The sequence below is a fragment of the Ricinus communis genome, chromosome 3 (genome assembly GCF_019578655.1).
Source record: "Ricinus communis isolate WT05 ecotype wild-type chromosome 3, ASM1957865v1, whole genome shotgun sequence".
Classification (NCBI taxonomy): domain Eukaryota; kingdom Viridiplantae; phylum Streptophyta; class Magnoliopsida; order Malpighiales; family Euphorbiaceae; genus Ricinus; species Ricinus communis.
This window is the reverse complement of record NC_063258.1, coordinates 27,652,103-27,666,967: the sequence shown is the minus strand read 5'-3', so window position 1 is coordinate 27,666,967 and position 14,865 is coordinate 27,652,103. Positions and strand designations below refer to the sequence as shown.

Below are 14,865 nucleotides of genomic sequence, written 5' to 3'. Positions count from 1 at the left end.
TTCTAAAACCTCCATTTACTTTATAAAATCTTATTTTGCCAAATAAAGTGTTGAATTGCAATTTGTCCTCGTAAATTATTGAAATGCTTTATGTATTGATTGACAAAATTCTTTGCTTGACCCTTCTTTTTGATTCAATTGTTCGTAATTGATCTGAACTGCTTGATCCTTTATCTTTTTTTTTTTTGGTTAAATTCTTCGTAATTGATTAGAACATAAATCAACCGCACATTGCACGATATTTTATTCCTCTTTTTTTTTTTTTTTTCCCTTTTGATGATTTGAATGCAGAAACGTGTCAGATTTTTAAATAATTTTAATTCCATCGAAATAATTTAATTTGGATGCAAACAGATTTCAAGCTTGGTTATCACAGGGCTAGACCTACATACGAGCCACATGGCTATACCAATATGTTGAAACAGCTAGGTTGATGTTCTTTAAAAGATTCCTCTTCAGTTTAAATAAGGCAAGAAGTGCAAGGAATCTGTAAACACTTTTGATACTCAGTACAAAGATGCTGACTAGATACGTGGTTGTGTGTCGGAATAAATTCTCATTGTGGGGCTTCAATTCAAGGCTTATGATTGCACAACCGATCTTAGTGCAAATGGATGTCTAATCATTTTGTCCCAAATATGCAAGCAAGACAACAATTTTTGCAAAGTGCTGCCCTATTCAACACAGTCTAACTATGAGGCGGATGCTTGGATCATCAATTAAAAGGTAGAGAACCCAGCCAGGTTAATTATCCACCTAATTCTGCACGAGTTGGGATAACAGGAACTAGAAAGTTCTCAAATGGAGAATCAAGAATTTTGAAATTACCAGTGCAACCCTCTTGCTGCGCTTGAGCAACTGCAAATTCTTTTGCTGCTTGAATCCTGTAATCTACTCCATGATTCTGGGGCGCTGGAACCTACATATTTTCAGCCGAATGAAATATCAAAAACGTAAGGAATGATATAAGATACCGCTACTGTAAGTACAAACACAAGTAGTAGGAAATAAGATATATACAAATTTGCCATCAAACTACTCACTGATGTTGCATCTCTAGTTTTATTTGCTACAGGCGAAGTAACAATCCTGCATTATGAGAGAGGGTGTCAAGAACTTTGTCCTGTCTCTATCAGAAAATACAGTTCACAAACTCTTTATTTTTTCTGGTAATGTTTGTTAAAAGAAAATGCTTTATTACTTCATAATACAAGGAATAAACCCAATTTCAGTGAAGTCTCATAACAGTTCTCAGCTCATTGCAGAAAAAAAAAAAAACGAAATTAAAGTTAGTAATTGCTGCTTTCAGTTCAAATTCTTTTAAGCAGATACAATTTAATTTACCAGTAAAAAAAATCGACTCTTCATAGGAAAACTATCTCAAAAGAAGGGGAAGAGAAACTTAAAACATTTCACAAGGCAATTCCTAATCATCGAGCGCCTATACCAACAAAATGAATCTCAGTATGGATACGGATTCATTCAAAGCCAGTGATATAAGAAATTAAATAAAAAATTTGTACAGAAATCTAACAAGAGGCTAGCTTTAGAACAACAATAATAATAAAAGAAAAAAGAAAACAAAAGGAGATTACCTGCGAAGCCGTGGTGGCTCGATTTTTCTCCTCTTGGGTTCAGGTGCCATCTTCGATCGACTAACAGCTGCAGTCTCGTAAAAAGAAAATAAATAAATAAATAATTAAAAAAAATAAAGGACCTTTCATTTAAAAATAAAATAAAATATGGCGTGGAGGAGCAGCCCGGTCCAACTTAAGGAAACTCGGGCCATATGGCAGTTCTTCTGGGCCTTCGTAATAGAATTCCTAGCCATTTTATTAAGTTAACTAGTTAAGGTCCAAAGTGGCACTGCTGTAGAATGTTATCCAGAGGACTTAGTGAAGAGCTGTGGGAGGAAGTTTTCTTCTTAAATTTGCCATTTGTAAGCTTATGTTCATCCTTTTTTGTATTTTTCGCCTTCAGGATGTGTTTCATACTTTTTATATATTCACCGTTATTTTTAAATTTAAAAATCAAAGATATAAAGGATTAGCTTAATATAAACAGAAGTAACCTCTATTTTAATTTTACCCGATAGAGTTGGGATTTAGAATATTCTCTAAATCTATTGTTGTAATGGGTAATCATAGTGTATACATACAGTTTTGCATCAAGTAGGACTAAAAAGTTCTATCATAACTAGAAACATAATGGAAAATACATGAAGTGAGGAGCAAATCATGGAGGTGCCATGTGAATCATATCTTCCTTGGAGGAGAAAATAACAGGGAATCAATCACAAAGAAGTTAATTAATTAGGCAGATATTGTTGACTTGGAAATGTTTTGAGTCTGTGTTCCTTTGGGTGGATGCAGCGGTAAGTATACATTGTGTAGGGTCTTGTAAATTAATTCAACACAAATGATTCTAGAGGAGGGGCACTCAACAGATTTCGATATCAAAACACACCTGCTCCTTTTTAATCTTTTACAAGGAAAATGGCATTCATCATTTTCCATTCTTCAGCCAATAATTACTCTCTAATATTGTTGGTCCAATCAAGAGTCGACCCCTCCAAATCCTATCAAATCGAATGCTCATCATTTCCTCCATCTCCTTGTTTATTTACAGCATAAACTGCATGATTTGAAATCAACATTCTCTGTTATGTCTCATTCAAATTGTCAATGCAAAGCAATCATGTTTAGCTGACTTGCCCCTTGCAAATCTTGAAATTAAAGCATCAATAGGACAGTGTTTCATTTGAAATCAACAATGAGAATTTAAGTTTGGAATTTATGGTCAAATTAGGCAGAGTTTGGTTTGCTTCCAAACTGTAACTTTGTCTCTTTTCATTAGCTTTGGATAGTAAAATAAAATAGTAAGTGTGTCTAATAGGACTATAATATAATTACTGAAAAAATATACTTTTAACCGATAAACTGTTAGTTATATTTATTTATTTAATGAATATCTAATAAAATATATGAGTTATATTTTCAATTTTTTTTTTAATCAAGAAAATATTTATGATTTAGGTAATAGGTGCAATACACACGTAACATACAATGCCAATGGTGGACTAACAGTTTTTAGAAAGTAAAAAAATGATAAAAAAAGGAAAATGGGAAGTTAACCAAAAGGTGGCTAAGCATATTGATTATGGAGGCAAGCATGTGGTTTATGGGAGGCAAGAGTGAGAGCATTAAGCGTTGTGTAACCTTTGCTCATTGCCTCATATTCTCTTCAATCTTGCATTGACTGGGGACATGAATCCTAGTATATAAGCTGTTATTAGTTTGTGAAAAGAAAGCACGTTTTGACAATATCTGAATCTAGAGTAAGCAGCACAATTTGCCAAGTGGAAACTCACCCCCCACTCTTTTTAAATATGCTTATATTTCATAATCTTATTGCACGAATAGCGGGTCATCAAGCCTAGTGATTTGGTCAAGTTTTTGAATTCTTTTTGTATTAGGAGCTAATCATTTTCGCAATACTAATTAATTAGTTACCAATGAGTAAAAAGTCAATTTTAATATCTGAAGTTGTAAACTATGTACATATTCTATTTGGTTACGTAACGAAAAGAATGCAACATGTTTATAACTTTTATATAGCATATAAATTCAAACCCAAAAAGGCTTGTGAATGGCATTTTCTTTTTGGTCAGAGAAAAGAAGAGAAGATGAAATGCATATATAAGTGATGGAAATTGACAAGAATGTTTCACGAACCATGTGCAGGAAAATGCGGCCCATGTGTATATGGCATGCGTGTGGGACTCTGCCCTAGTTGCTTCTGTTTTTGGTTCTTTTCAGTATAACCATTTCAGGAAAGGCAATAAAAGCAAGGCAAACACGAATCTACACAACATAACATATAATAAGAAATCAAGTTCCATACACAAAGGGGCATTCATCAATTTAATGTTTGATATTAGCTACTCTGCAGGCACATGCATTAATTTAGTAACCCAAAAGGCTGCCTTACCTGCCCTTTTCTTCATTATATATATACATATATATTGACGATTTTCTTTTCTTTTCCTTTTTCTCTTACTGATTAATTCTTTTTGACACTGAAGTGATTAGATCAAGCAAATACTTATTCATCGAGCTTGGTCATTTAATGATAAAGTAAATATAAAGCAAATACTTTTGGTTAACTTTTTTATTTTTATTATAAGGATGATTATTGATTTGATATCATAAGACAAAGCTGCCTTTCTTCAGATCAAATATCTAACAGGAGGCATACACCAGTATCATATCCCCATCTTAATAATTATAAAAGATTACTGGCTAGCAAGATCAGCAAGAAAATATATAAAAGAAACAAGATCTAATTATATACTTTGTGCTCATTTGCATACACCTTTTTGCTAGCCTTTCCAGAGCTTTTTTCTTTTTCCTTTTTTCTTTTGTGGGTGCGGGAATGCAAAATTACTCAGAAATGCTAGTGTTAGAAAAGGGGGGGTTTTGTTCATGAAAAGTATCTCTAATTCATCCTTCGCTGCCCATCTGGGGTGCTGCCACCTGTGTGCCTATAGGAATACTGATAACTCGAGCTTCTTTTTTGCAACAATATTTGGAAAAGAAAAGAAAATTTTGATTTTGTTCCATGCGTAATAATTCCTTGTGATGGTTGTTGGGGAGATGTTGAAATCATAGGCCCGAGTGTCATATATATCCACATAAAAATGTCAATTTTCACAAGTGTTGTTCAAAAGCCATTTAGAGAAGAGGAAAAGAAAAGAAAAAGGTTTACCCAATTTTAAATATTTCAAAAGAATTCTTTATCTTATCTGCTAAATTATTTTTCAAATAATGCATGATGGACCCTATGAACCACACAGTTGGAAGAATTTAAAAACAAAAATAGTAAACTCAATAATTAGACATATAGCAGTTGAACTTTGTTGATAGAATGGAAGAACAGAAAGTGTAAATGCGGTCAACACCTCAACACTAAGCATATCTTCAAATAATTATTTGAAGTTGATGTGATCCATGATTAAAATGTATAATGCATAAGCTCACTATATAGTCATCATGCTGAATTCATTATTCACTTCTATTATATACCACTGTTATTGTTGTTACAGCATTGCAGCTTAATTAAGAATGAAATAGGGCAATGCCAATTTGTTATAATTAGGGTAAATTCAAATTACCCTAGCTAGGAGATTAGAATCAGATACTGAAAATCAAAGCTCAACACAAGTTCCAATCCTTTTGCTATTTCATTACAATACATGTCATTTTTTTTAATTTTCTTTTAAATAAAGAAATACAGTCATATGGAAAGTGGGCATGCGAGCCCATTGTATACTGATATGTACTCGCATGGAGTCAGGCAACAGTGTGTGCAAGCAGGAGTGAGTGATACAAGCAGCTAGAAAGACCCTTTTACCAACTCATGCAAGTGCAGAAAGAGTTTTATTTTTTTCTTTTTTTTCAAAACTGATCATGTGCCCCCATCAAATATTTAAATAGACACTAGATGCCCATCTCTTTAAACAAAAGATACCCATTACTATGTTTTTTTTTTTTTTTGACGTGGACTCCAGCCACCCACAATCTCAAAAACAATAGTAATGACCATACATTGTATATTCCTTAACTAGGGCATATCCTATCCTCCAATGTCATTTCCCAAATTCACATAATTCCCGCAAAACTTTTCCACACGCCAATTTGCTTTAGCTTGCACATCCATCTATCTTCATTTAGCTTCTTTTGACCATTGTTTTAGTCTCTCTAACAACAGTCGTTATTCTGTAGTACCACATACACACAGAGACATGACCTAAATGTATTAGTCTTTTTTTCTTTCTCTTAACAATATCCTTTCAAGACCTTAATTCACAGCTTATAAAAAAAACAAACAAACAAGATAATGGACATGATGATAGTTGAAATGTAATATTTCTTTTAGAAGCTCTGGTCTGGCCTTAACAATTTCCTTAATCCTTATGGGATTGAAATGATAAAAAGGAAAAAGTACTTGTATTGAGAACGGGACGGAACGGAACAGAGAGGACGTCAACGCGCTCCCGTAAAAGAAACACAAACAAGAGCGGTGGTGAAAGATTCGAAAAAAGAGACTGGACAAAAGCTGGCCGCTCCTGTCTCACTCGATATCTACCACCTCCCCACCTCCCGGCAACCTTACAAACACCACTCACTCTCACATTGCAAAAGACAACCACCCCTCCTTGGAAAGGACAATAACATGTCAATTACACCCAACTCAACAAGACAGAGAAAGAGAGAGAGAGAGAGAGAATATTATTCCAGGGTAAGCAAAAAAGAGAGGAAAAAAAGATCAAATTTAATTGGTCTCCTAATTTCGAAAATTTACGAGGAAAGTTTTATGTGCCTGTAGTACTACTGCTCGAAAGGTCATCAGTCATCACCGTTGATCACGTAAAATAAATTTATAAAATTTCCCTGTTTCTTGTTCTTATTGAAACTTGATTATTATTGCCAACTGTCTTGCGATATCAAGCATTCTTGATTTTTTTTTTTTTTTGGACCCTAACATGTGAACGTCCCATAATGTCACTCTCCATGCATTAAAATCAAAAAAGGCCTACATATATAAACAAATAACAAAAGGGAAAAAACGAACCAAATAAAGTTTTTCCCCCAAACAGCATTAGTAAAATAACATGCAATTGTACTACTAAATTTTTGAAGATGAGATTCTCTATCGAGTACGTTGATAGAGATTTCCCTGATTGAAGTTGAGGTTATGTGAACTGGACCAGGTCAATAATGGTAGCTTCATTTTCTCAAATTAATCTGTATAATTTACGTGATAAGTTACCTTGACAGAGTCTTGAGTGTGCGTAGTCTACTGTGTACATATATATACAGTCTTAAGAAAATTAAAATTATATTTTAATAAGATTTCATATTCATATACACGTCAAAAGCTGAAAATTCAAGACATAAAAGATTATATACTTCTGGAAATTAATTAACATCCAAGATATGTTAAATAAATATTAATACTATGGTATGCAGAGAGAATTTTGAATTAAAAAAGAAAACTGTTGGGCGGCCAAAGAATTAATCGGGAAGAAATGGACACGTGATAGAAGAGAAGGAGTTGCAGAAGGGTTTTTTTATAAATAAAAGCCAGCTGCTTGCCTCCTACGCACAGCTCATTTCCTTCTCTATTGCTTCCATCCAACTCAGTAAAGCAGATGAAGGAAAAAAAGAAGAAAATAAAAAGAAAAGAACTTGCCTTGTTAGGACTCAAGCCAAAGGGGAAGAGGAAATGGGTAAGGTACCTCCACCCCCTTTGTTTATAAAGTAATGCATTTTACAAATGGTAGTTATCTAATCCCAAACCATTAAGTTAATTTCTGCATATGAAACTCCATTTTTTCTTTCTAACAGTCTTCATCTTCAAGTAACTTACTTTATCGTCAGAATAAGAACTAATTCTACAAATTTAGCCTTCCTAAAATGCTGTGAAATAATATTAATATTGAAAAAAGCAGAACCAAGTTGCAGAGACCCACACGCATGGCATATCCACGTGGGGCGCATCGCTGCACATGGTTTGTGAGACATTCTGTCCAAATCGATAGCTTAGAAAAGAAAATTGACCTCTTTTAATTATTATCCTTTTACTATTTCATCTCTCAAAAGTGCAAATCCCAAATTTCATCAACATCCCTTTTGCTCAATTTGCCTTTATGTCTTTTTAACTTATATTATATTTCTGCTTTTTTTTTTTTTATATATTTCCCTTTGATGTTTTATATATAATAAATTTGAGGCTAATTTTTATTTATATTAAATATATAAATATTACAATAGATATAAAAGTGGCATATACTGTATATTTTAATATTAAATAATTATAAATATTTAATTATTTTAAACTAATAAATATATCCACTTTGTGTTTGAAATATTTTAAAAAAAGTTGGTTAAAATGTTGAAGGTTAATTAGTTAGAAAATATCTTTGATGACCCACTAATTGTCCGATAGGTAGGATGATGACATGCCGAGCATGTATTTGAAAAGCAGTGGTGAAGTGTGACTTGGAAAATTATGTCATGCTTAGACTCAATTCGGATCTTTAATGGCAGTCTAAATGCGTTTCCTTTCACAAAGTAAACATATTCTAAAGTGATGATTCCGAGTTATCAATATTTGTAAGGGTGGAGTCAACTATACATGATTAACTATTGAGAAAAAATAAAAATAAAACCAAAAAAAGGTAACAAAAAGTTTGATTTCAGAATCGTGTTGTTATATGCAATAAATAAACAAAGATTGAGGAAATGATGAACATTCGATTTGATAGGATTTGGAGGGGTCGAGCTGCTTGGACCAACAATATTGGAGAGGAATTATAGTTGAAGAATGTGAAAAAAGTTACAAAAAATATAAAAGATTTGAATGAATTATAGCAACAAAACTACTCTAGAAGTAAATGTAAAGAGTTACTTCATTTTGATTTCCTGGTTTAATGATATTGTTTCCTTTCAAATACATATATATATATATATGAGTTAAAAAATTTATATAATATTGAAGAATATTTCTCTATTTTAAATCTATTATATCAATCATTAAATGAGTCACATAGATTAAATTAATTATAAAATTTAAGACATGTTCCACTTTTTTTATTTTTCTTAATAAATCAATATCAGTTTATATAAAAGAAGTATAAAACAATTAGATCGTATCTGAAATATATAAAAGAATCTTAGTGAAATATATATAAAAAAAATCTTAATATGTAATTTTTATATAAAATCATATAAATTCTTACATACTAAAATCTTTTTATGTAAATTTTCAAATAATAAACTTTGTATATAAATTTAATCTAAATTCTCTAATCTTTCTATCAAATAAACACATAAAAAGTATTCAAAGAAGAATTAAAACACTATACCGATTGTGACTTTTTAAACTCATAAAAAATCTAATACGATTATATTATTTTAAATTTTTACTTGATTAAAAAAGAAAAAGAAAAAAACAACATCAATTTACTAAATTTGGACTTTTTACTTACGTAATATTGTAATAAATTAAAAATTAGATAATTATTTTCTTAAAAAGAAAATGATAAGCTTGCTATAAATAGTGACCCTGAAAGTGTATGATGAATTGAGAAACAGATGAGACGTTCCATTTTTAATGAATAAGGCGCTGTAATTAAAAACAAAAAAGTTTCGTTTAATACATACCTTAATTAAGGCTTATATTAGATGACCCGAAATTTCGTCAAATTGGTTAAGGCATAATGACTTCTGGTCTGAGTGGGGCACAAAAGATAGGAAGGAAAGGTGCTAAAATGGTAAACATGCATTAGGTAGCTATATGGCTTCACAACTTATTGTAATAGTGTAAATAAATTTTAATTTACTTATATGGGAAATTGAACCTCTTTTCATTACTCTGACAATCTGACGTCCCTTTCCTTTTTCTTTAAAAAACAAAAAACCAGAAAAATATTTATTAAAGCAAAGCAGAATATTCAGACATAATAAGCTTCATAACAGGAGCATCAAAACTTGAAGGAAAACTCTATCTGAATATTAAATTGGTAAATAATTATATATATATATATATTACATTCTTTTAATTATAATATATATATATATATATATCAAATCTTAAGTAATAAAATAAAATAGTAGAAAGTCATTTGTTTACGGTTATGTAAATAAATATATAAAAGTAAAAACTGCTTCAGAAAAATAAGGAAAAAAAAAAAGAAGAAACAGAGAATAAGCACATTAAATTCCATCTTCACTCCTCTATTTATACCCATTTTGCATATCTCTTCTCGGCAATCTTTTGCAAAACAAAAACATCTTCATCTCTATCTATCTTCTATCCTTCGCCTTGAAGCTTAACTTCCATTTTTATACAGTGTATGAGTGCTCTTGATGAGAGTATCTCTCGGGATTGAAGAAAGAAGAGAAAATTATTTGCTATAGGTTGATCGAGATTCGAAAGCCATCGTCTAAAGGAAACTTAATTATGTGTAATCCAGACACCAGTGCTAGCTATGTTGTGATAGAGAAACCGTCAGAGAGTGGTCATCTTTACTTGAATCTTTTATCACTGCCCACCACCATAAAAGACCTAAAGAATGTCACAATTAAAGCACCACCGCCGCAGGAAATATATCCTTCTGTTTCAGAGATAATCTCAGAGACAAAATCACTCTTCAAACTGGCTTTTCCTATAGTTCTAACAGCCCTCATTCTCTACTCCCGCTCCATTGTCTCCATGCTCTTCTTAGGCCATCTCGGTGACCTAGAGCTTGCTGCTGGTTCTCTTGCCATTGCCTTTGCTAACATTACAGGTTATTCTGTTCTTTCAGGTCTAGCTCTAGGAATGGAGCCTCTCTGTTCTCAAGCTTTTGGCGCTCAACGTCCAAAGCTTCTGTCCGTAACCCTTCATCGTTGCGTGATTTTTCTTTTAGTTTCATCAATACCCATTTTTCTACTTTGGATTAACATGTCTAAAATCCTTGTCTATCTTCATCAAGATCCTAACATCACAAGTCTTGCTCACACTTATTTACTCTTCTCTTTACCTGACCTTTTAACCAACTCTTTCATCCACCCAATCCGCATTTACCTTCGTGCTCAAGGTATCACCCACCCTCTAACATTAGCATCTCTCGCTGGAACTATTCTTCATTTACCTATTAATCTCTTACTTGTCAATCACTTAAAGCTCGGGGTTGCTGGCATAGCAGCCGCAGCCGCCGCTTCCAACTTTTTTGTACTCTTGTCCTTAGTCTCTTATGTATGGGCTTCTGGTTTGTACGAGCCAACATGGACTAAGCCGAGCCGAGAATGTTTCACGGGGTGGAAGCCGCTGATACAACTAGCGGCGCCAAGTTGCGTATCAGTTTGTTTAGAGTGGTGGTGGTATGAGATCATGATTATTTTATGTGGACTTCTAGTGAATCCCAAGTCAACAGTTGCTTCAATGGGTATCTTGATACAAACGACGTCGTTGATTTATATTTTTCCTAGTTCTCTTGGGTTTGCTGTTTCTACCCGGGTGGGTAATGAACTTGGGGCAAACCGTCCTCATAAGGCAAAATTATCCACTGTGGTGGCGGTGTTTATATCAGCCGTGATAGGTGTAATAGCATCAATGTTTGCATCAGGAATGAAGGATAAATGGGGCCAAATGTTCACTAGTGATGCGGAGATTCTACGGCTGACAACAGCTGCTTTACCAATACTAGGATTATGTGAACTCGGCAACTGTCCGCAGACGGTTGGGTGTGGAGTCTTAAGAGGAAGTGCACGACCCTCCAGTGCAGCTAACGTCAACCTTGGTGCATTTTATTTGGTGGGAATGCCAGTAGCCATTGGACTTGGGTTCTGGGTTGGTGTTGGGTTTTGTGGTCTATGGCTCGGGCTGTTATCAGCTCAGGTTTGTTGCGCTGGACTCATGTTCTACGTTGTGGGATCTACTGACTGGGACCTGGAAGCTAAAAGAGCTCAGTTGCTAACGCATAATGACTACGACAATAATAGAATTTTAGTTGGCCAAAGTGAGGGCGAAAAGGAGCAGAGATTAATTTGCGTCATGGAGGCTTAGCCTTGGTATCTTCTTCAATAGTTAAATGAAAAATTTGTTGCCTACTCTTTTCTTTTCTCTTTTTAAGAAAAAAACTATTGTTTTGATTTTTTCTTTTTTGCCCCTTTGGGGTTTATTGTGTAATGTAATTATTATTTCTGGGCAGGAATAGTATTTTTTAACAAAGAATATAAATGAGAAATTTTGAACTTATCGTCGAATTCATAGTCAAATTGAGCTTTTAAATTTAAAAGCATGATCAGTCACTTGAAGCATTAATCAATTTTGGAGTTATTACAGTTTCCATTTGACAAGGAACAGTTCGTGTCCAAATTAAACACAGTACTAACAGTTTTGATTTACTTTAGTAACTTGTTTATGTTAGTCACTTATAGAGGTAAAAGTAAGAACATGAGAAATAATTAGCTCCAAGAATATTTGATTGGTGTGGCCATTTGTCTCAAAAGTTCAGACATGTTTGGTCTTCAATTTCTCTGTTGGGTTTTGCTGGAAGACCAAAACACCAAATTGTGCACTGAATCAGCAGTCGACACATGGCACCCTGCTCCTACGATTCAATTTTGGTATTATACAACAGGCTATACTGTACTCTCATCGATAGAATATATAGTTTAGCTGAAAATGGCATACATTTTAGGGATTTTTCAGTGTGGTCACCACCCAAAATCTAGCTCACATGACCAACACGTAGTAATTGACCTGTCTTTGCCTAGAAGGGAGGGACCGATTGGGGCTTGTGTTTACATGCCTCACAAATGACTCTTGTTTGATTCGATTGTATGTCCTTTGAAGGGTGAATTCTAATTGCTTTTTCCCTTAGCTCAAATGACTCCAACTTTTATTTTTTGTTAATACTAATTACTGTTAGGAATAAGAGAATAATTGATATTATATACAAGTCATTATTTATAAAATAGAAATATAAACAACTGAATTAGTACATAATCTACAAAAGAGATAACTATTTAACGAGTCATTCTATAACTGTTCATGTAATAAGTTATTTCCTATTAAAAAATAAAATAAAATAAAACATTCAGAAAACAACACAAAAATTATAACGTGGCCCGGTCTCTGAATAGACCTACATCCCCAATCATCTACATTAAATGGGATTAGAATTTTGCCATTCTCATATAAACATCTACTACACTGACAACAATAATACATGTAAAAGTTGCCTTCTATTAATTTTAACAATAGCTCCTCCGTATATTCCTCACATGCAAGCAAAGCTTGCCTCAAAAACCACAAACCATAAGCCAAAAGGCTCTACTCTCTCTCATATACGCTAACTTGTTTGTTATCTCTTCATTTGTGTGGCACACCAATCTCCAATTGAATGCATGTATTTATGCTCCAAGATGGGCAAATCTTTATATCATTGCATTTCATTTATTGTACTGCAACATAAGCAAAAGCAACACATCCTAAAGATCATACCACTACACGTGCAAATCCTAAAGAAATTGTTTTCCAAATTGCTTCTACATTGGAAAAGCAACACACACAAAAATAGGCGCTTGATTCTGGTCCCTATAATATGGATATTTCAAAAAAGAGGAGGGCATCAAAGGAATCCAACAAGAGGAATGACTAATAGTTAATAGAAGAAGCTCAGAAAGGAAAACAGAAGAGGTCTTTGTCAGCATTTGAAAGGTCATGAAAACCCTAGCTTTCACCACATATATATATGTACAGGAAGCGCACGAGGGGATTACCAGTCTATTTAGTCCCACAGATTTGTTGTTTTGTACGTATACTTCTCTGTTAATATTTTACTGTACTCTTCTTTCATTGCAGCAGCATATAATTTATATCCCCTTCTCTATGTAAATCTCTCACTATCTTAATTTGCATTTTAGTGCTGAGTTTCTGCATGAATATGCCCCAGTAACGCAGACTAGACCCCTGTTCTGTCTTGTTGGTTCCATTCCCATCAGATCTCATCAAAACTTTGCTAGCTATATCTCACATGTCAATTTCAATTTTGGTGAACTTCTGCATGGAGTTTCCTGGACAGAGAATCATCTATAGTACTTGGCTACTGAATATGAGAAAATTCAACCTCTTTTTTCAGTTCGAAGTTTTCACTGCTTAATTTATATATCACATGTAGTGTTAAACCTGATATAGTTGCAATTTTCTTTATTTATATTGCGAATCGATATATACATACATACATATATATATATATATATATATATATATATATATATACTCACTCAAATGAAATAATTTCTTATTGCAGGCTGCCCAAAGTTTCATTCCATATCAACAAACATTATGCCTTATGAAAGAAAGGCCATGTGAACATTAAATTCATGCTATATGAAAGGCCGAATAAACAATGCGCAGATGTAGAAGGATTTTTCATGTATCTATGATGAGGTAGGTTCAATTTCTTTAGTTTAGTGCTCTTAAGATATAAATTGAGATCCTGGAAGTTAACATATAGAAGAAAAGATGAGTAATGTTTGTTTGTTGACATGTATATTCTGATGACAGTTTTTTGAGGGGATGTTTCAGAAATCTAACTGATAAGTTATAGTAGCTGAAGGAAAGCTTGAGATAATTTGAGACAATAATGAAATTTACGTTCTCAAGTCTCAAATTAACAAGCTAAATTGATACTCAATTCAACTCCTGTTTTCATCAAAGAGATTAGTATTTATAAGAAAGTATGATGAATAAGTAGTTCATTATTATGATGCAGGAGAATAGACTTACTTTTAGTGGGATTCATTTCAATTCCACCAGCTCAAATCAAATCTTCCTTGGGGTTCCATTCATTTAACGATGAGTCTTGTTGCTAGTCCAAAACTAATAGAAACCTTAGAGTAAAAATATTAATAACATAAACAATCATATAATAAGATTAAGTGTATATTTTTATAAATAGATATTTCTATTCGATGTCTTTTATTCTTGTCATAAATACAATTTCAAAATCCTCGAGCATGCATATATATATATATATATATATATATATAGGACATAGCATTAACAAGTGACTCCCACTTTTTACCATTTTGATATGTAAACTACAATACTAAACGATGAGAAAAGGGCAATGGAAATTAAAGTAGAAGGAATAAGATATAATGTTTGAAATTGCATTCTATCCCTGTCCCCCTATGGTGTAATTGACCAAGTGGACAACGCAAACATAAGCAACAAAAGACATTTTTATGTAAACTATAATTGACTTATATATATCTTGTTTCCTTTACATTATCTTCCAGCCAATCA

At 33.0% G+C, this 14,865-nt stretch overlaps 1 protein-coding gene across 1 annotated transcript; it reads left to right on the top strand.

Moving 5' to 3' along the window:
• Positions 1-8,951: 8,951 nt before the first annotated feature.
• LOC8265998 (protein DETOXIFICATION 52) lies at positions 8,952-11,813 on the top strand. Its single transcript, XM_002514177.4, has one exon. It carries the CDS (start codon positions 10,027-10,029, stop codon positions 11,611-11,613), a length of 1,587 nt encoding a protein of 528 aa, XP_002514223.1. The 5' UTR covers positions 8,952-10,026; the 3' UTR covers positions 11,614-11,813.
• The last annotated feature ends 3,052 nt before the right edge of the window (positions 11,814-14,865 follow it).

Bases quoted from the DNA above. Each gene is read 5' to 3' on its own strand.
- LOC8265998 (XM_002514177.4), top strand. From the start codon at position 10,027: ATGTGTAATCCAGACACCAGTGCTAGCTATGTTGTGATAGAGAAACCG.